This window comes from Macrobrachium rosenbergii, chromosome 23 (assembly GCF_040412425.1).
Source record: "Macrobrachium rosenbergii isolate ZJJX-2024 chromosome 23, ASM4041242v1, whole genome shotgun sequence".
NCBI lineage: Eukaryota > Metazoa > Arthropoda > Malacostraca > Decapoda > Palaemonidae > Macrobrachium > Macrobrachium rosenbergii.
The window spans coordinates 15,060,605-15,083,222 of NC_089763.1; the positions used below are offsets into that span (position 1 = coordinate 15,060,605).

Sequence of the window (22,618 nt, forward strand, 5' to 3'; positions counted from 1 at the left end):
CAGAAAATGAACGAGGACAAGTATCCTTTCGTCCCCCACCATCGTGATGTTGATGTTTTCTGGATGGACGTCGCTGAAGAAGTGCGTTCCCGTGAGCCACGTCTTGACCCTGGTGGGGGACATCACATCGGGGGATTTCAGCGACACGTTGGCCAGCAGCCTGAAGCAGTACTCGCTCTCGCATAGCGTGAGGGCGTCCAGCAGGAATCCTCTGAAAAGGACGCAGTTGGCGAGGGGCTCAGTTATCGTGAGGATCTCAAGAAAGCTAAAATTAATCCCCTCAGGTTTCATTTACAGATAGAATAGAATATATGTAGAATTTGGGCCAAAGGCCAAGCGGTGGGACCTATGAAGTCATTCAGCAGTGAAAGGAAAATTGACAGTAGGAAGGTTTGAAAGGTGTAACAGGAAGAAGACCTCGCAGTTGCACTGTGAAACAACTGTTAGAGAGGGTGGAAAGTCAGATGGAAGAAAGAGAATATGAACGGAGGTACAGTAAAGGAATTAAAGAGGTTGCAGCTAAGGGCCGGAGAGGCGCTGCAAAGGCCCTTAAGTAATGCCTGCAGTGCACCGGATGAGGTCTTTGGCTAGAAAATACATTAAGGTCTCTCATCCAACTGGACTTGATTACGTGCGTGTATACATACATAGGCAAATTGGAGTAACGGAAAGGCGTTCTTTGTCTTTATACATTTAATGATAGGCCGACGTTTCGTATCTCTTGATACATTTTTCCAGGCTGAAATAGCGATGAGCTTAAGCAGTAATTGTGTATAAACAGTAAAAGGTATATCCATTATATACTTGTTAACACCATGTTAAAGGACAATTAAAAAAAAAAAAAGGACTACTTTAAAAACACTGACAAGATATTTTAACAAAAGTATTAAAAAAAAAGGAGAACAGAACAGCAGAAGAAGGCCAGGGCCAACACGAAAAGCAAAAGACACCTACCCACAACGGTAGTGTAAAGCAAACTGACACAAACAACCAATGCACGGGAGGGGGGGTGGGTTATAAACAGAGAGGCTACAGCAGGTACGTTAAGCGATGAACAGCTGGGTGGTAGTTGATTGGTGATTAAGGTCAGGGACAGTTAATTTAATCATAATAGATTCAAGTTTGGTTAATTCTTCTACGTGTCGGGTTCTCCCCACAATACTAAAATCCTTAGCATCTATTGTATATGTGGCTTACAAATTTTGCTGTCATTTCTTACACTGGACTGCTCGGGATTGGATAATCGACAGCCTGTTCTAAAACTAACTCCTTGATGAGAGGAGATTCGGACTTTGAGCAGCCTCCTGGTAGTGTACAGCCAATGTAAGTGTCAAGATCAGATCTAGGACAATTATATTTATAAATCACACCGGAAGTAAACAAGGGACTAATCCTGTCCTTGGCATGGAAAAGAGATCCAATGGTTCGTGGGTTTATTGGGATTAACTTAAGATTAAGAGCGGGTAATTGTCCGTTGAATAGCCTGATACATTTTTTCCGAAATCTGTTGTCATGTAAAAAAGGAAATCTTGCATACAAACATAATTTGGGGCACTGTGGACTAAAGGTTGGGTGTTAAGTTTCAAATTAATCAACTTGTTGAGAGCTCTATGGACAATCACTGGTGGGTAGTAATTATTCTTAAAATAATCAGTGAGGATAATCACTTCAGCATGAAAAGCGCATTGGTTGTCTGTGTCAGTCTGCTTTACACTACCGATGTGGGTAGGTGTCTTTTGCCTTTCGTGTTGGCCCTGGCCTTCTTCTGCTGTTCTGTTCTCCTTTTTTTTTTTTTTTTTACTTTTTTAAATATCTTTTAAGTGTTTTTTAAGTAGAGTTTTTTTTAATTGTCCTTTAACATGGTGTTAACAGGTATATAATGTGTATACCTTTTACTGTTTGTACATAATTACTGTTGAAGTTCATCGCTTTTTCAGCCTGGAAAATGTACCAAGAGATACGAAACATCGCCCCATCATTAAATGGATAAAGAAAAAAGAACGCCTTTCCGTTACTCCAATTTGCTTGTTGTTTCAGTGTCTGCTCCTGGCTTCATACATACATACATACATACATATATATACATATATATATATATATATATATATATATATATATATATATATATATATATATATATATATACTGTATATATATATATATATATATATATATATATATATATATATATATATATATATATATATATATATATATATATATATATATATATATATATATATATATATATATATATATATACATATTTTTTTTTTTTTCTGAAGTATTCCAAGTACCTGGTTATTACACAACTATTCACAGAATTCAAAATTTGACCTCACTTCAGCCAGATACCTGAACTCTCATAATAATAAAAATTACGACTGAGTACTCTAAAGGTATCAGTGATCCCTTAAAAAGATTATTAATCATGTAAAAAATCAAACTAAGTTGATCAAAACAAGTGTGAAGTATCAACAATTAAACAAGAAATATACTAGAGCAAAAGGGCATCATCCATCAAACAACTTTAACTGTTTCCCTGGTCCTAATTCACTTCAGCAAAACTAAAGGAACAAAACATATTTATCACTTTGCCTATGCAAATTATTAATCCTATTCACTGGTGGTCAATAAATGAAACACTGTTTTTAAAAAACTTTAAATACAAAAATTTATTTTTAAATTCAAAATTTATAATTAGAATTCACAATCTGAAGAAATTTGCTATTACTTAAAAACAACCTAAAATTTAATTAATTCTTTAGTTAAATTATTAAACAAAAGCTAAATCACAAAAACTTTAATTTATCAAGAAATTAAATTAATCAAGAAAAATTCTAACTATCAAGAATTGCTAAAGATTTGAAGAGAAAATCTTAGTAAATGAAAATTAAATCAAGTATGCAACATTAAATTATCAAGAAATGTTTAAAATGTTAAATAAATGTTAAGTAAATAAATATTAAATCACCAATATATAAAATGTGAAAAATCGTGCAAACACAAGAACACACAGAAATACACAAAAGATATACCAACAACAATTTCACTAAGGCAAAAATTTCTTAATAAACCTTATTATACCATGGTAATAATAAGTAAAATTCACTTTACCTTACACAATCTTGTGAAAACTTTTGCAAAATAACCTAAAATGCAGCTGCTTGAGATTAAAAAAACAAACACTTTTTTGTTAGGCGCCATTACATGCTTTTCCTACATTCAGATCTCAAAAGCTAAGATTAATACTAGTGACCACACAAATATTTTATGTTAATGATTTCTCTCTTTTGAAGAAAGAGAGAGAGAGGGAATCAAACGAATGGTCTCTGAAATCAGAATGAGCAAACTTTTCGATTCCAGCAAGAAATGAAACAATTAGATGACATCACTTCTTGAGCAAAACGTTTTGGGGCCAAAACTAATGCGCTAGAGCAATACATGATCAGAGCAGTGCAATCTTACAAGACAAAGAACCAAAGTTGGTTTCCAGAAACATTGTGAAATCATTAGTCTTTTTCTCGTATGAGACAAATTCTTAAACAACTCGACTGAAATTCCTCCTTGTTAACGTATTATCTTTTGCGATGACAACTGAATCAAAACACGACATACGAAATCACGGGTACAGAACACGTTGCTGGGAGACAAAATGCATGATCACATACACGTTATTATTAAAATGTATTACCAGTTCTAAATTACTCTGTTAAGTTATCTAAATCACTAAATCTTTTGAGATCTGACATTACACCATATACAATGTTTCAACAATTATCATTACACAGAACACATGATAACTAGAACAGTAAATATATCAAAGATCACAGAAAGATATACATTTTACAAGGCAATATCATGAAAAATATATGTGTGTGTGTATATACCTATACATTTTCTAGCCCAAGACAAAACCTCTTATAAGAAGAAAGGTTATCTGATGCAGGAAAAACAGAAACAGGAAGAGAATGGCAAAAGCTGTCAATCATAGAAGAACAGTAACAGAACCGAATCATGACATTGCTGAATGATCGATGATAAGAAAATATAAAGCCCAGACAGTGCTTTTTATTTTTTAGTCTTTGAATTTTGTGATTATAAATAGTGTTTGAAAGTTACAATAAGGATTCTGTATATTCTGTAGATAACAAGTTGAATGAGTCATGTATTGTATTGCTTCATTCATCAGGAAAACTTGTCTGTTAAGTCTTTAACAAAAACACGTGATCTGCATTCCATTTTCCATCCCCAAATGTAAAACTAAAAATGGTCAATATATATATATATATATATATATATATATATATATATATATATATATATATATATATATATATATATATATATATATATATATGTCAATATATATATATATATATATGATTTATATACAATCATGAAAATTTTAAGCTGATAAAAATCAAATGTCATTAATTAATATCCAATTCATGCTACTTCGGGAATATCTCCAATGGGGAATTATCACTGGAGGGGAATTTTTTTTAAGTGATAAATGGATCGATACCGACGGGTCTCGATCCCTCGGCACAGTTACTTCCAACGACTCCATTCGAGGTCAAACCATTCAGCCACCAAGAGAGGTATAAATTAATGCCAAATCTGCCGTAGTCTACTTATTTACCCGTCGAGAGCGGGGAAATCGTACTTGGCTTCGGCATTAACCCACCTTCACCATGATATCTCATTGGTACGTTTGGAACACGCAGCTCTTATTATGAAATTTTTATCAAGCCGTGATTTATATACAATCATGAAGCTGCAAATGTCGTTTAATATCCAATTCACACTACTTCGGGAATATCTCCGATGGGGAATTTTTCAAGTGATAAATGGATCTATGTATCTAAAGATATAAAACGGCGAGGGACCTTAGAAGAATCCTATCATTCTTTCACAAATAGCAAGTGATAGTTTGTTTTCAAACTTAACATTATTTCATGACACAACATACGTGAAATGAAAGCAGATAATTTTGAAGAGGGGTGTATCTAGTGTAATGGCGCACCATTCTGTACCGCATCAAGATTAGTAAATAGTACAAAAATCCAACTTTTTCACTCTCTCTCTCTCTCTCTCTGACACACACAAACATACACAAACATACAAAGCAAACGTGCAAAAATTGTACGCAAACAAACATGAACATACTCAGGCACCCACGATCACTCCTCACGAAATGAACACCAGAGGAACAGAGACTTACCTGCGCGTTTTCTCTTCAACGTTCGCCTGCCAGACTGTCTCCAAATCATCGTCATCCTGAACCCTTCCGACGAGACTCAGGAGGCTGGAGAAGGCGAAAGGCCTTGCCTCCACCTGCGAGGCTTCGCCGTCAATAGACTCGGAAAGCTGAGTCATCACCACCCCAATCTATTAAATTTATAAAAGCTTTGTGTCAGGTTTCGAGTTTTTATCATTCACATATATCTGTATATATATATATATATATACATATATATATATGTCTATATATATATATATATATATATATATATATTTATACATACACATATTTATTTATATATATATATATATATATATATATATATATATATATATATATATATATATATATATATATATATATATATATATATATATATAGATCAATTGAAGCCACAGGTAAAGCTGGATAACAAACGTCAGAGTACCAAGTACCTTCGTGTAATTAGCACATCTTTGGGGAACATCTTTATGCACCGAAGATGTGTTAATTACACGAGAGTACTAACACTGTCGTTTCTTTTCAAGATTTTCCTGTGGCTTCAGCTGATATATATATATATATATATATATATATATATATATATATATATATATATATATATATATATAAATATAAGCTATATCAAGCAATATCAAATCACAGCTATAGGAATATCCCGATGAGGAATTAAAACCGAAGGGAATTCATGTAAGTGATGAATGGATGGTACTGAAATTGTCCCCTCGTCAAATACTTCCAGCAACTCCAGCCGACGTACCACTGAGCTTACAAAGAGAGGTATGTCAATGCCGAACTGTATTTGAAGTGGAAATGTCGAGAGTTGGATAAGTATCTTAAGGATGCGACCACGACATCCGTTATATTGTTCGTCCTGGAATCGGACGACCCATCGGGATATTCCCCAGGTCCATTCTGATGGACATCTCTCCTCAAGATTATAAATAAATCATGCCGGTCAATTGCACGAGACATATAATCAAATAGGCAATATAATCAACGATATCATTATTATATATATATATTGGTATTTCTATATATATATATAATATAACACACGTTCCCTCATCTGTCATTAGATGTTGAAATTGTCCCCACAAATATTCTGAAAGTCTGCTAAAGTGACAATGGTTAACGGAAATGCGAGATAGATTATTTACCTGTTCCACCACATCCGTGATATTGTTCGTCCTGGAATCGGACGACTCTAGGGCCCCTTCCAGGTCCATTCTGATGGACTCTCTCCTAGTCGGCCGGTCACCTGCACGAGGCAAGAATCAAATAGGCGATGCCAATCAACGACATCATTCTTATGTGTACAGTATTGGTCTTTCTGCGTGCATAGACACACGCTTAACACAAACACTCATATACATAAATAAATAAATAAATATAAAATGGCTTCGTTAGCAACCAAGCCGAAACCGGTCAGGATCTACAACCGTGTTTCATTCCTTCCATGTGGTGTGTTTGATATATAAAATCCCGTGTAAGGGTGATTTAAGTATATGTATATATATATATATATATATATATATATATATATATATATATATATATATATATATATATATATATATATATAATATATATATAGACTTGATATTTATAGCTCTGACCTTCCCAACTGTGTCACATTAGACATCAGGTCTTTCATAAACAGAGAGTTAAGGTACTATATTAAGTTAAACATCCAGCAACCCACTGGATTTTGTCTGAAAGACCATCTTACCATTGGAGAAGTTCCCCTGGAGAGGCTCAGGACCAGACTGAAGGGAGAGCGTTGAAGTCACAGCCATGGCAGCCATTATGGAAGCGTCGGTCGAAGCAGAGAAAGGTGCCTCAACCTCCACCTCCTCCTTGCACGTGACTGATTTCCATACTCCTTGACTCATCTCCATGATGCAGTTTTTCCTGCTCCTGAGAAAAGAAAACGAACAATTTACCAAGGGAGGATTGACTGATTTTTGTCTACTAAAACTGGCGTCACAACATACCCCAGGCGGAAAAAGTGCAACCAGTTCTTTTAGTGCATCACAATTACTCTGAAATTTAAGATCAAGATCATAAAGCCACAATGAAAAACTTGAAGAAAGAGAGAGAGAGAGAGAGAGAGAGAGAGAGAGAGAGAGAGAGAGAGAGAGAGAGAGACTCTATGGCACTACCTCAACTCACCTGAAAAATGGCAAAACGTTGTCATTGCCATCCGCCGACATGTAGGGCTCGTGAAGGATCCGCGGGAGGTAGGAACTGTACCGACAGTTGAGCTTCGTTTTGTTGAACGTCATGTCTCCAGACCCACTCAGCTGATACAGGGTTTCACATTCGCCGGACACGTCGCTCTGCAAGGTTTTTTTTTTTTTATTTTATGTTCAGGCCGTTGCTTTGGATTAACCCAGCCCTGTGCAAGCTCGGGATTTTGTCCAAAGTGTAGTAATAAGGAAAAGGGAGTAAGAGGTCTTGATTGCACCTTCAGACTCTGATAAAAACATTTTCAAATTAGAGCCCCCCTCCACCCGCCACCAATTAAAATAGATTAAAAATGTAAGATGCGACACAAATACTGACGTTGCCCTTAAAATGTTAAATAATAAAAAAGATACTTTACAATAGACAAAAAAAAAAACAGGAAACGAGAGAAAAATAAGATAAAACAATTGGCAAACATGAAAGAAAAGAAAGAAAATGAGTGCTTGAACTGGAAGCGCTCCTGGGGCCTTTACCTCCTGGACGACGACCTCCTTGGTTTCGACGACATTCGTGACGGAGGACTGGATGGCCGACAGAATCCCCCTTTTGAAGTTGGTGGCAGCCACGTCTTCGTCGTCGTGGGGACAAAGGTACTCGACCCAGCCATCCTGGTAGCTGGATAAAGGGAAATTACATTCGATTTACTGTGGATTTTCTCTGAGTTTATGATCTAAGAACGATATAAATCAAGTACATTCGTTCCAGTGTGCAGATCTATAAATGCATTATCTGAAGGTTATTTAAGATTTTTGGTAACTCGTTGTGCATTCATTCATTCTAGGTCAATTTCTTCGTGTTGATCAACAAAGGGTTATTTTCAAAACACTGAATAACTTATCTAATACTTATTTCAACCTTCTGGTGGCTAAATATGGAAATACAAACATACCACTGTGAATGACCTTGAATTGATCACTTATCCTTTTTAGTTTTTCTTTGTGCTATTTCATATAATAAACCTTAGAAACTTCCTATTATAGAATATGAATCTAAATAAGTTTCGTTTACTTTAAAAGTATCACGATCTCTTCAAAGTGAACAGTTAAGCTTCGAAAATACCTATTTTCATAATCCTAAGTACTTCTAGTTCAAGACTCTCCCGTAACTGATGTAATGAACCACTTGATCACCGCGAAATACGAGCCATTTCCTATCAAAGAAACAAGGATGGAATTCACCTGGCGCCTATATCACTCGAGCTGCCCTCCCTTCACCCACTAATATCGTAAGGTGATGTCAATGGAAAGAGAGCAACGGTATTAAAACCCGGTATGTATCTACCTCTGTTAAAGTCCAGAGTACACTCATGCTGAGTAAATTAGACGGTCGCACGAAGATATCGTTTACTTCTTAATTTGTCAGCCACGCAATATAGAAATGGGTGTACATAATACTTTGAACCCCGAGGTGCTAGTACTAAACACTGCATACCAAGGAGCTTCCGCCATGTTTAGTACTAGCACCTCGGAGTAGGTGACTCAAGGTGTATACATACCGGGGTTAATACCGAGGGTAACCGGCGTGCCTGACTAACCTGTAATGCATGTCGTACTTCTCAACGGCCTCTTTGAACCACTTCGATTCCTCCTCAGGGACATCCTCGACCATGAAGTTCATGATCTGTTGGTTCAAAACAAAATTTGTCGGCATTTTACCTTGAGATTTAATATTGTTTGTTCTAGTGTTCAGTAGAACGTCTCAGTAAATAAATAAAAAAATAATTAATTAATTAAATTTAATTAAATAAATAAGTAAATAAATAGATAAATAAATAAATAGACAGATAGATAGATAGATTAATTAATTAATTATTAATCAAATATTCTTAGATCTGATTTATGAATTTATGAAATTTAGGCAGTCAAGCTAAGCACTGGGACACTTTTGGCCATTTAGTTCTTAAGACTATGAAAAGAGGGGGGTCTGAGTAGGTGAACAGCAAGACTGAAGAGAGCAAGTGGAAATGGAGGTGAGGAAAAAGACTAAAACAATGGGTGCAGTTAAGGGACGCTGAAAACACCCTTTAATGATGCCTACAGTGCGCCACGTGAAGTGCACTTACGGCTCTACCCCTACACGGTATATATTTTTCGATCATGACGTCGGATGACTGACTGATATGGTCTCTCCTACGTTTTCGCAACAATTACTCATTTTCTGTCAATCCTAAAATGATTCATGATAAAGAACGACAGCTTGGGGAGACTAAGCTTATTTACGTGTTTACATCATGAAGCCAATAATTTCATTTTTATTTCTCTTGCGCATAAGTTTGAGATACGTTATGAGATGTATTAAAAAAAATTACGAAATCACCATTAAAAAAACAAGGCTCAGCTTCCGTTATTTTTAAGATAGATCGATAGAAAGATAATAGAGTAACATTTGTTTCTCATATGCAATTTCATGACAGCCTCTGACCTGCAGTCTGTGGTCACACTCCGTCCTCGCCGAGATGATAACCTCGGCCGTAACTGCCATCTTGGATTCTTCATCGGCTGTGACCCTACTCTTCGTGATGACCTCGCCTTTGTACTCATATTTGTACTGTTGACCTCCCTGGTATGTGCGATACCGGGGCGCTCATCGCCTGAGGCAAGTAGGGGAAAGACAATAGATACGAATCAACAATTGTGAATAAAAAGTCAAATGAGAGTTAACATAATAAAATAGATAACTCCAGAAATTATAATAAACAGAAATGGTAGCCTATGATGTTTTCTCAAATATTAAAACATATATAAAATTTTCTTTACTTGCAGCTTCACATGCTCAAAGTACGATCTTATTTTCAATCCAGCTCTTGTTTATATATATATATATATATATATATATATATATATATATATATATATATATATATATACTGTACATACTCTAAGCACATATATATATATATATATATATATATATATATATATAATAATGTATATATAGTTCACATCCAGGGAGGTAACTCAGAAGGAATCTTACCTGAATAACTGCAAGTGTTGGTACACACGTAGGGATGTTCTGGAAATAAAAAGGAAACAGTTCAGTTGTTACAAAAATCTAGACCTAAGCAGCACTCCAAATATCTTTTTACACTACCAAAACAGTATTTAAGTTACTCTCTGTTATTTCTCCATGTTGTGAAAAACTAGAAATGACGCATTATTATAAAAGAAACTATATCATTAATTAATTTTTAAAATCATGCTAAAGAATTGTGCTAAATCAAGAAAGAAACACGCCAAACTTAAAATAAATACATTAATCCGCAAATTCGATTATCTGAGATTACCTTTCACCAGTTTCAGAGGCATTTGTCTCCTCTCTTCATATGTCTGGAGAATATAAGCTAGACAGATTCGTTACATAGAGCCTCAAGATGTGTTAACGCGTACACATGAATATGAATGAGTTTTTTTTACATAAATCTTCAGATGACACTATTTTAATATTCCTTTCCCTTCGTTAAGAACAATGATTGGAGTCCTGTTTCAGAGGAAGAGGCCTATCACAGAAGTGTAAGCAAAGGCCACGGACTGAAGCAGAACTTCCTTAACCCAACTGCTTTAACTGACTGCTTAATGACGTCACGTAAGCGAAATGTAATTGTTTTCTTTGAGGGAATCTGAGAAGCCCTCTTTCCTTCAAATTCTCTCCCCTTCCTTCTCAGACCTCTGCAACTTGAACAGGATTCGTTACCATAACCTCTTCTCTCCTACTGATGGGTACCGTTGGGTTCAAAAGGGCTGCGACCAGCAAACCTGCTTATCTCTTTCTTCTTCTTCATAAATTAACCGCCAGAGAACCATTTTTCTCTTTTCACAGATCAACCTAGTTACGGGCTGCTCTAGGAGCTAGAGCCCGTGACAGCACAAGGTTGGCTTAATCTCAAAAACAACTGAGATGCTCAATCGTTTACTGCAGGTGTTCCCAAACTTTCTAAGCTGATGAGCACCCACCAGTTTTCTGGATAACTTTCTTGCACCACAATAATTTTACTGTTTGCAGAGATTAAGCAGTCCGATTAATAAGTGAAATTTAATCTTCGTTTTTAAAGGTGGCAACAATTTTAAATTAGTGCCAATTCAGATTTAATATTAGTTTTACACTGGATGTTTATTCAAAGTTACTGACATTCACCAATCAAGCATATTTTGCATAACCTTCATGGACATTATAGTGCTTAGCGGCACACACTGATTCACAGGTAATACGTTTACCTCTTAAGTCAGATTATACTGATATGTAAAAAATATAACTAAATATATAACTAAATAACTATATATATATATATATATATATATATATATATATATATATATATATATATATATACAGTATATATATATATATATATATATATATATATATATATATATTATATATATATATATATATATATATATTCATATAAAAAAGAAAAAGGAAGGATATTTTAAATTCGGCACTTCTTGTTCAATCAGAGCACAGAGGTTGCACTTGAGGCACCAGGTTGAGAGCCCATGGACTCTACTGTAGCAGGAATCACTTCAGAAAACCTAAAAACACATTCTTGTGCTTAATCACAAATACATATAATAAAAAATACACATCTGTCCACGAGTTAATTCTTATTGAGAAGTCATTTGCATAAAAAGGTAGAAATCTACCAGACGTAAAATTCACTTGTTTACAAAACGGTCCAATACATTAAGAATTACAAACCCACTCCTAAAGCATCATTACCCTCACTTGAAATAGACCTTTGGATAAACTGAGGACAAGAGCAGAGCCACGTAGACGTTAATCTTTCAAAAATAATGTTTCTCCAACATCAGAACTTTACGTAGCCTACTCCCCGTAGGGAAAAACTGTAGTGCCATTAGTGATCCTCACATAGTACGCTGTACGGTTCTTTGCAGCGTCCCCTCGGCCCCTTGCTGCAACCAGTCTTTCTTTTTACTATACCTACGTTCACATTCTCCATTTTATTTTCCACCCTCACCTAACAGTTGCTTCAACATGAATGACCTCATAGGTTCTGGCATTTGGCCTAAATTTTATGTTCAGTTTTAGCTGTATCATCTGGATGTCGGTATTTCATAAGCTGAATTTTAACTGAGATCTTTCGCATTCACAACTGATCCCCGATTTCCTGCCCCGAGTGACTAGATTTCCTGAACAGCAGCACTAATATGCAGTAAATATGCCTCGCGCTCGAACCTCGCAGTTTCAGAGGTCCTTTATTCCTCACACCGTTGGACTGTGGAAAAGTCTCCCGGATGATGTTGTGCAATTAAACCTCAAAAGTTCGAGCATAGATGCAACACATTACTACCCTAAAACAATTCTCCTTGCATTTTAATGATTTACTTACATTTTTATCAATTTATTTATTAATTTGTTAATTTATTTTTCCTTTTCTAATAGCTGGGCTCTTCTTCCTGTATTTCCTATTACATTCTGTTACTTCTGTCAAATGAGCGCCAAATTCTTTGGAAGCTTGAGTTTTCAAGTTAATGGTCCCTGTGGGCTTGCTCCATATGAATAGGTCTCATCTTCTGAATAATAACAGTAATCGGGAACTTCTGGGGTTTAAGAAATTAGAACTCTGGCATTCACATATTGTGCAGGCCCACAGTTTCACGCATGTGTATAGATTTCGTTGAATTTACGGTCTAAAATATTCTGTAGCGTTGGAATGCGCAGAAGTTTAATGAATAAACGTATTTTTCAATGTAGTATCCCAGCGTTAGTATGGCGTAGTGGGGAGTTGATTGGAAAGCCATGAGCCGGCTGAGACAAGCAAGCTACCCACATCAATTTTGTTCACTAGTAGGTTCCTGCAATATTTAATGAACATCTCCTTTGAGTTACGTGGTATTAATTGTGAATTTTCAGACTGTACCAGTAAACCAGGGAAGAAACTCCTTAGTTGATCATTCATAAGGAGAAGGGAAGGGTCCCGAACGAAACTTTGTACCTTCTGGTAAAATCCCTCTTGACAGGCCACGTCATACTGAGCAGAGAAATGAGAAATCTGCTATGCTTATGAATTTATTCAATATCAAGCATATAACCAAAGCCTATCTAATTCATTTCTCATTTTATCTTTCAGTCTGGAGTGTTCTCATCTTCAGACGATGAAAAAAGTGACTGAAATTCATGTTTCCTAAAAAAAGAAGATGATGATGATATCAGAGGACCAAAGCGAACCCACAGAAAAAGAAACCGGGAGCGAGAGATGCACTCTGGATAAAGCAGATAACCCGATAAACAACCTTATCGCGAGCGGTATAATGTTCCTTTGATGGGTCGATCTTCCTTCTTCTTCTCATTTAAAAATAAACATGTTTCTCCTTTGGGACGGTTGGAGACAAGATACGGAAGAGAGAGAGAGAGAGAGAGAGAGAGAGAGAGAGAGAGAGAGAGAGAGATAATCTGGTAAAGGCATTACCCTATTTCAGTGATGTTTATTCCTCATAGTCACGTAAAACTATGAGGAGCTTAGGCATAAGAGCCATCTGTGGGAGGTCTCCTTATCTCTATTTTGATGGATACTTATATTTGGATATTTTTTAGAAATCAAGTGCTTTTGGATGTTTGCCTGTGGCTACCACCCCTCACCTCCCCACAAAAAAATAGTTCTTATGAAAACTGACTGATAACCTTATTGTGTTGTGGACTGTTTTAAAGTAAAGGCCTATCGGGCGGTAATAGTGTTTTTCGTGGGTAGTCCTTCCACAGTCCCAAACACAAGTCAGTTTCTATTTTTTTAAACTGCTTTGTAACCCTTGACCGACCCCAGCGCCATGACTTAGAATTATCATTCTTGATTTTCGTCTTGTGACCACCCGTGTCATTGGGGGATGGATGTACAGAAGGCTACGTACCCGTTTCCTGTGAACACTCTCTCTCTCTCCCTAAATCCGCATCGGCTTTTCCTGTGCAGAATCGGTGCAAATCAAAACTTGTTGAAGTTAATAATAATTACTATGTACAGAGGAAGTGCAAAAATCTGTCTTTATCGCCCTCTAACAATTCCTTCATAGACAGTTTCCAAAAAAAGAAAAACCTTCAGCAAATCCAATTTAGATTGTTCCCCCCTTTCTTCCAAACTCATAATACTATTTCTCTATACGCTAAAAAATCCACACTATATCTTTGGATGAATATAATTCGTTCTGTTACTCGTCCTCTTATAAACCTTCTACTTTCTATCGCTTCCTTGAGTCGAGTCCATTACTTTCTAAAATCTCAAATGACGGAAAGCGTCTACAGGTCTGTTGCCATCCTTCTTTGGTTCCCGACTTGCAGACGAACACTCGCCATTCTTCTATTTTTTTTTTTTTTCTAAACACTTGCATCTAACCTTCATTTTGGAAGCAAACACGCATGCGCATCTTGTTTTAATCGGTCCAACGAGTGTACTGGACAAAGTCTGGTATTAGGTCCCGTTCAGCCATATTCATTGCCTTAGGCTTCACTCCTCTCAGTGAACGATTTTCAGTTTTCTTATTAGAACAGCATATCTCCACTAACAGCTGATCGTCCTGCATCTACTCCTTTTCCTATCTCTTGCAATGTCCAAAAAGTCTCTTTTTCTCCTTTTCACTTATGACCGCCTTCGAGTTCCCCACCCGCCCTCCCCCATTCCCATGTCAGTGATACCACTCTTCACAAACTCTCCCTTCCTTATCAGCCCTCTTCAGAAGCTCATTCTCAAACTCAATTAATCTTGTGTTAGGCTGTCACTGTGGCTATGACTGAATTATCATACTGAAAGTCTAACCTTAAATGTATATAAGTAGATACATACAGTATGTATATATATATATATATATATATATATATATATATATATATATATATATATATATATATATATATATATATATATATATATATATATATATATATATATATATATATATATATATATATATATATATATATATATATATATATTATATATATATATATATATATATATATATATATAAACATTATATATAAATATATGTAAATATATGCATATATATGGTGTATAAATTCTTGATAACATCAGTAAAAACAGGGTACTATGAAGCTGAAAAATGCCCGTGATGTATATGTTACAGAAATAAGAGTAGGTTATTAAATTTTTGCTCTAAGAGGCGTACTGCTACTACACTTTGTCGAACAAATTATGGTTTTTGTTTTTAAACAGGAGCACAGTTTACACAAGAAGGAAACTCTTGATCATAAAAATTATAAGCTACAGGGGTTTTTATAGGTTTCGGTTAAGCTCAAGGAATAAGAAGTGTTCATCCTCTTGAAAGAAGACCCAAGAAAGATGATGTTTTCAGTCTCATCTGATTTCCATGACCCCTGAGATGGAACAATTTTATTTTAAGTCTTCTTAATCAAAGCAGCCTCAGATATCTGTCCCTTGAAATAATACATACTTCCTTAAGTTGGTACTTCTTGCATGATTAAAAATGGCAGAATTTGATGCGGTTATCTTAATGACCATTGGTATTTGAATTCTCTCTGGGGAAGGGCTTCTCCCTGTGAAGCCCTCAGAAGGTTTCTTGCAACACTTGCAAGTATCGTGAACACACTGAAAGAAACATACAAAAATCAATATCCCAAACCTGGATAAGCAGAGACAATCCTTTTGCTTTTCTACCCAAATACCACCTGATCGACTGACATTATCGCATATAGGACAGAGAAAACACCAAATGGTATTGTCATGTGCATGATGCTTGTAAAGGCTGAGAAAATCTCAAGTGTATTTGACAAGAAAAAGCCTGTACCAGAGAGAAATCAAATGCCAATTGTCAGTAACGTATGCGCATCATAATTCTGTCATTCTTAATCATATGAGTAGTAACAATCAACTGTAAAAACTAGAATGCATCACTGTTAAATGGTCAGGTACCTGAAGCTGCTGTTATTATGATTTACAAAATGGTCTGTTATTATGATTTACAAAATGAATCGCTGCTGTTATTTATTTGAAGAAATGATTTCACAAGGCAAAATGAATCGAAATCAGCTCAAGGCTTTAATAAAAATAATAATAATGAAGGAAATAAGATAAGACTGATCATATCTCTTTGCATCCTATTCTTAAGTAGAGGACTCTTTATCATTCGGACCTAGCCAAAACCTATGGAACTCCATATCCCATAATTTTCTGTGATTAAAAAACTCTTTTTAATATCACATCCATTATTGTTTGAAAATGGGTAGAGACATTACTAAATATGACACTATCCTGTTCTCCCTTTCCTTTACCTAGATGGGCATTTCTATTTTCACACACACACCCACGGTATTATTAAATATTATTATTATTCAGAACACGAGCCCTATTCATATGGAACAAGCCCACGGGGGCCATTAACTTGAAATTCAAATTTCCCAAAAATATGGTGTTCATCTGAAGGAAGAAACAGAAGCTAATAGGAAACACAGGAAGGAGAGATCAGATATTAGAAAAGAAAAAAATTAACAAATTAAAAAATAAATAGATAAAAATTTAATTAAATTATTAAAATAAAATGAGAATTGTTTTAGGGTAAAAATGCGTTGCATCTTTACTTGAACTTTTGAAGTTCCAATGCACATCCTCAGGAAGACTGTTCCACAGTCCAGCAGTGCGAGGAATAAGGACCTCTGGAACTGAGAATTTTGATAGCGAGACACATTTACTGCATATTGGTGCTGCTGTTCAGCATATCTGATTGCTCTCGGAAGGAAAGGAGGATCAATGGTGAATGTGAAAGATTTGTTAAAATACAACTTAGGAAAAATTGACAAACAAGAGACCATCCGTCGATGGTCCATGTCATAACTGTTAATGTTAGGAAACAGAAACCTACCACCTCAAACCACTCTAACGGAAAGAGATAAAACTCTGGTAGAAGCAGACATCCACACCAGAGAACAATATTCTAGTAAAGGAAGGGCACATGACCTAAAACAGGTTGCACTGATTTTATCACTTATAAAATATATGGCGCCTTACATACAATACCTAACTTCAGTGTGGCATTTACTGACACTTTCACTAAATGTTTCTCAAAAGTAAGATGTAAGTCAAAAGTTATAACAAGAATAGTTAAAGCTTCAGACTAAGTCAGCAGAGTCCCATCCACCTGATGAGAAGGATGGTTTGAAAAATCTGTACGAGATCTGCTAATCAATGGTGTTTTTGTTTCACTAGAGCTCAGCCTCATACCCCACCGACTACACCAGTCACTAATCCGCGCCATGTCACGACTGAAGCTAAGGGCAGCTACATTTCTCATAAGTGTTCTTCATCAGCATAATGAACAATCTTGTTTTCCAGACCAACAACCATATCACTTGTATACAGTAAAAATAACAGTGGACCAAGAACACTGCCCTGTGGAACTCCAGACGCAATAGGTCTTGGTTTACTGAAGATCCCATCAACAGCAACTCACTACTGTCTGCCTGTAAGGAAATCTTGAAGTAATCCTAATATTCATCCACCCACTCCAAGATTCTGAAATTTATAAATAAGTGCCTTGTGACCAGGGGCGTCATTTAGGGGGGCCTGGGGCGGCAACTGGCCCCCCCCCAGACTCAAGTTGCCCCTCAAGCCTCAACTTGCCCCCCCCCCTCACCCCACCAAGCCCCAAGAAGTAACAGCAGGTTTTCCATTATTTCTACCGAAATTCAAATGTGTGATCACATTAAGTTATATCTGTCTATCTATCTATCCATTTTATGTGCTTCAAAAAGCAGATAAAATAGCTCAAAATAAAAAAAAAAAACCAACAGGTGATTAGGCTTGCTTCGCTCGCCAAACCGCCTTCGCATTTGAATTGCTCTGCACTCAAACCCCTTATCAAGGTTCTCTTGCAAATGGCGTGTCAAATCTGAAAGAGTATCGCAGGTACCCATGTGCTTCCTTTAGGCATGTCGACTATCAGCTAACAATCCTTTGGATTCCACATATACATAGTGACAAACTTTGAAGAGCACAAGAACAGAAATTGGCCTGTAGTTACTGCAGTCTGCAGATGAGCCACTCATTGGCACAGGCACTGTATTGGTAAGCTTGCGCTTATCCGTCAAGATACTACTAGAACCTAGTAATCTCCGGAGATAACACACTACAACCCTTTTTTTAAAAACAAAGGGAAGAAACCATCGGGATCTTCTCCACCCCAGCTATCAAGATTATCCAGAATTTTCTTAACATCCCTGGAGCGAAATGCAAATTTTGTAAGAATAGGTTCTGGATGACAAGTATCAGGGAGGGAAATCCTCAGCTGATTGCTTGGCTTGAAATGCTCGATGAGGTAATTCATCCTCTTCCCTAGGGCCAGTAGCCAATCTACCATCATCTGTTAGCAGTGGTGGAATGGAAGACGAGCCTGACACAAAGATAGATGATGAAATTATTTGGCCCACTAAAGATGAGCCTGAGAAATTCCTGCAAGTTTCCTCTTTCAGGAATTAATGAAAATTCTCTTTATGGAATTAATGTAAATTCTATTCGCAGCATGGGGGACTCAACAAAAATGGCGTAATTTCTCGTGAACAATTTCGTCTTCATGTGTTGCATTTGGTCTGTTTGTCATGGCAAGCTCGTCTTCATATATCATCAAACCATGGCTGGTCATTTGTCTTGAATTTGATGACCTTCCTAGGGGCATACCTTACTAAAATTTCTATTTTCATTTAACTTCTTTGGATCTGGATCTGATACAGCGTCTGAAATATTAAGTGTCTAACAAGCTTCAATAATGCGATCCCAATTGGCTCTAGATTTCAGCCAGACCGTTTTTCCAATGGTGGCATTAGGAATACACTGACTGACAGACATGTCCATCTCAGTGGCAGAATGGTCGGAAGTGCCTATATACTCGCAGACCTTGGACTTTGACAACAGCTGGAACACCTGTGAATATGAGGTCTAATCTATTACCAAAAATATGCGTGGGATCCTCAGTTAGCTGGACAAAATCAGAGTATACACAGAACTCAAGAGCAGTCCAGCCATGTTGTTGATCTACAGATAAGGAATGAAGCTTTTGAATCCTGTGACTGAATCTGCCAATCCTCTCTTATAACTAATCTTTATTTTCTTGATTCGGTTCCGAAAACTTTTTAATACAGTAATTTTTGCATCTTTTCATAAGTCTAAGATAAAATTGCATGCTATCCATAAGTCTAAACGTGACGAAAATTACCCTTTTCATTTCATTGAAAAGTTAATTCCTGAAACATTTTATCATAATTCCGATATAAATATTGATTTATTAAACTTAAGGTTGACAAGTAATCGTACATTTACTCTTAACAGATGTTTATTCTTTTAAAAAGTTACCAAATACAAAATAAGTTACACAAAATCTTCAAATTTCAACAAACCGACCATCGTAAACCATAAAAGTATTCTACTGAAGTACTGCAGACCATCAAGATAATTGCGGAAATGAATTTAAACTACGTACAGCGAAATTCATCGTTCCTAACCAGACATAAATGAGTATATCTATATTATCGCTACCAAGTAAACATTTACGGCATATCTTGGCATCAAGAACATAGGTATCAGATCGTGAGATAGTATTGGTGACAGTCGCCTCGTTTCTTAAATCCAAAACGCAAACACAAATCCACGTTGTATAAGTTTGCATGTGTTCGAAACCGATATGAAAGGGGTTACATGCAACCTACAGTATGCCAAAGTTAAATGTATTTCGCATTCACAGAGAAAATTCAACCAAACAAATTTGCCGAAGTAAAAAAAAAAAAAATGGTATTATGGTATGAATATGCATGCGAGACCGCATAAAACAAATTAAACAGAGCAGATTGAAAGTGAGCAGATCCACTTGCTCTCTGAGACGCCATTCCAAGACTCCAATATTGCATGCATAAGAGTGTGTACAAGTTAAGAATGATTTGCATAATATAGGCAAGTAGACCATGTTACAATATGGCCGCATATGCATAAAATCTAGGAAAAACACTGGGGTGCAATTCGATCGAGTTTACGTGTCTACCAATCAGTTTTCATAATATTAATGGACAAGGACACACCATATATTGCTATTTAAATTATATCAGGCACTCTGGTATGAATAAAAATAGCACAGCAAAAACTGCTAGAAACGTGACAGACAGAAGGAAAATATGGAAATTATCAAATGTTAATTTGACACGCCAACTTATATATATATATATATATATATATATATATATATATATATATATATATATATATATATATATATATATATATATATATATATGCAATAAACTTAAAATCAGTTTATGGACGGTTGGTTCGCCGAATTAACCATGCAAAAAGCCTCTGAAGTAAAAGGCTGCACATCACTGTATAGTTATGACATTTACTGTCAAATGCAGGTCAAGTTCAGTTAAGTCGTTAGGCAGACAATTAGGCCTATGTCTTCTTTTAAAGTCCCACGGAAAATGCATTAGTAAAGGATATGCGCATTTATAACCCAACGGCAGGAGGATGCATTTAAAACAAAAATGTGAGTAACCAAGAGGATGAATAACACATGTTCTTTTATAAAATTCATGAAATGGACTTACCGGCTGTCACCAGGGCTATCAGCAGCAGCCCTCCTAACCACACCGGCGCCCTCGCCATGATGCTCAAAAGAAACACTTATTGTCTTTATGTTCGCCGTTTTTTTTTTTCTTAATATCTTTATCACGAAGTAAATTCAAACCTAAAACATCATTTTAACCTATCATCTCCCGGTGGAGACGCAAGGCATGATGATGATGATGATGTTCCCGGCGGTTGATCTGAATGATTATTTTGATGATGATGAGCACTAGATCACCCACTAAGATATACTGTTGTACGTTCTTCTCGTCTGGTGATCAGGGAGTAACTCATCAGGATTGGACTGCCCAACTTTCCGAAGACGTGTCCAACCTCATTATTCCCCAAATCAAACTCTCCCACACTCTTGGAGGGCCAATGTCCAACTTACCAATAGGGACTCTTTGCCGATTTTGATTTTCGGAATACATTTTCATGTAATATTCCACACCTTGTGTTACTTCCTTCTTCCGTAACACTTATGTAAAATATGTTTCTCCCAAAATTTCATTCCGGTGTTTTCCATAACATTTTTATTTATTTTTTTTAGTTATTGGTATTTGTCGGCGAAAAGGCTAGGGATTCAATCGGACCTTAGTGAAGATGAGATAACAGTTATAGGCTACTTGAACACAAGAGCCCTGGTACACACTATCAGTCTATTGTTATCATTCTAAGATTAAGAGGTTAATAACTTATATGCTCGTCTTTGTCTGGCGGCGGCATCGGCGTCGTCTCTACAGTTGTAGGTTCGTCCATTCAAAATAGTGATACGATTGTACCCTGAAGTGCTTTGTAGGGTTTACCTTACACGGCTAACGTACTGACTGAACTTGATCAATTTCGATATGACTTGATTTCAAAGCTTCATCGAATTGTTTAACAAAATTTCATATCTGTACAAGGTATTTAAAAGTAAATTTCAAACAAATAATAATAATAATAATGTACCACCGTAGCCTATTTTATCCCCGACCTAATTTTACCTAAAAATATCCTCATTTTTATCAGTAGTTTTAAACTGAATTCTTCACTAAAAAAAAAATCAGTTTAACGCTCAAACGCAATAGTGTAGTTCGACAAATACCTGACGAACAGCCACAAAGACCAATTTGAACATTAAAGTCAAGATGCTAGTGTGAGATTAACGGATACAATTTTCTATTGTGTTGTCGGATTCTCTTAAATCAGGTCTAAATAACAATTTGGCTCCTCGGTTTGAATCAAATAAAAGTATATAGTTTTCGAAACGACTTAAAATGTGATGGATGAAGACCTACAGCAATGTATCGCTCGGTCTCATGTAATGAAGAGCCAATTTATCGTAGTTTCTCGCTCTCTCTACCAAGTTAAGAATTAAATGGCAAATATAAATATAATAATCTATCATTGTGGTGGCCCAAACTTATTTTGTTTTTCACCCAATGTGGTAACTTATTTTATACAATAAATTAAAATTACCTATAAAAACGAATTCGCATCTTTCATCACCCACCCTTATTGGTGTTGTTGTGTGATCTTATCAGGGGTTATGA

The 22,618-nt window shown here is 36.0% G+C and overlaps 1 protein-coding gene across 1 annotated transcript in view; it reads right to left on the reverse strand.

Moving 5' to 3' along the window:
- Positions 1-21,122, reverse strand: part of LOC136851018 (uncharacterized) — a 115,969-nt gene extending 94,847 nt beyond the window's left edge. The window contains exons 1-12 of the mRNA XM_067124992.1: positions 21,065-21,122; positions 19,368-19,505; positions 17,060-17,140; positions 10,472-10,510; positions 9,920-10,080; positions 9,033-9,118; positions 7,972-8,113; positions 7,424-7,590; positions 6,981-7,168; positions 6,409-6,509; positions 5,228-5,394; positions 40-211 (exon numbers count right to left, since the gene is read on the reverse strand). Coding sequence (XP_066981093.1) covers positions 40-211; positions 5,228-5,394; positions 6,409-6,509; positions 6,981-7,168; positions 7,424-7,590; positions 7,972-8,113; positions 9,033-9,118; positions 9,920-10,080; positions 10,472-10,510; positions 17,060-17,140; positions 19,368-19,505; positions 21,065-21,122 — 1,500 coding nt within the window. The remainder of the gene's footprint in view (positions 1-39; positions 212-5,227; positions 5,395-6,408; positions 6,510-6,980; positions 7,169-7,423; positions 7,591-7,971; positions 8,114-9,032; positions 9,119-9,919; positions 10,081-10,471; positions 10,511-17,059; positions 17,141-19,367; positions 19,506-21,064) is intronic.
- Positions 21,123-22,618: the final 1,496 nt, after the last annotated feature.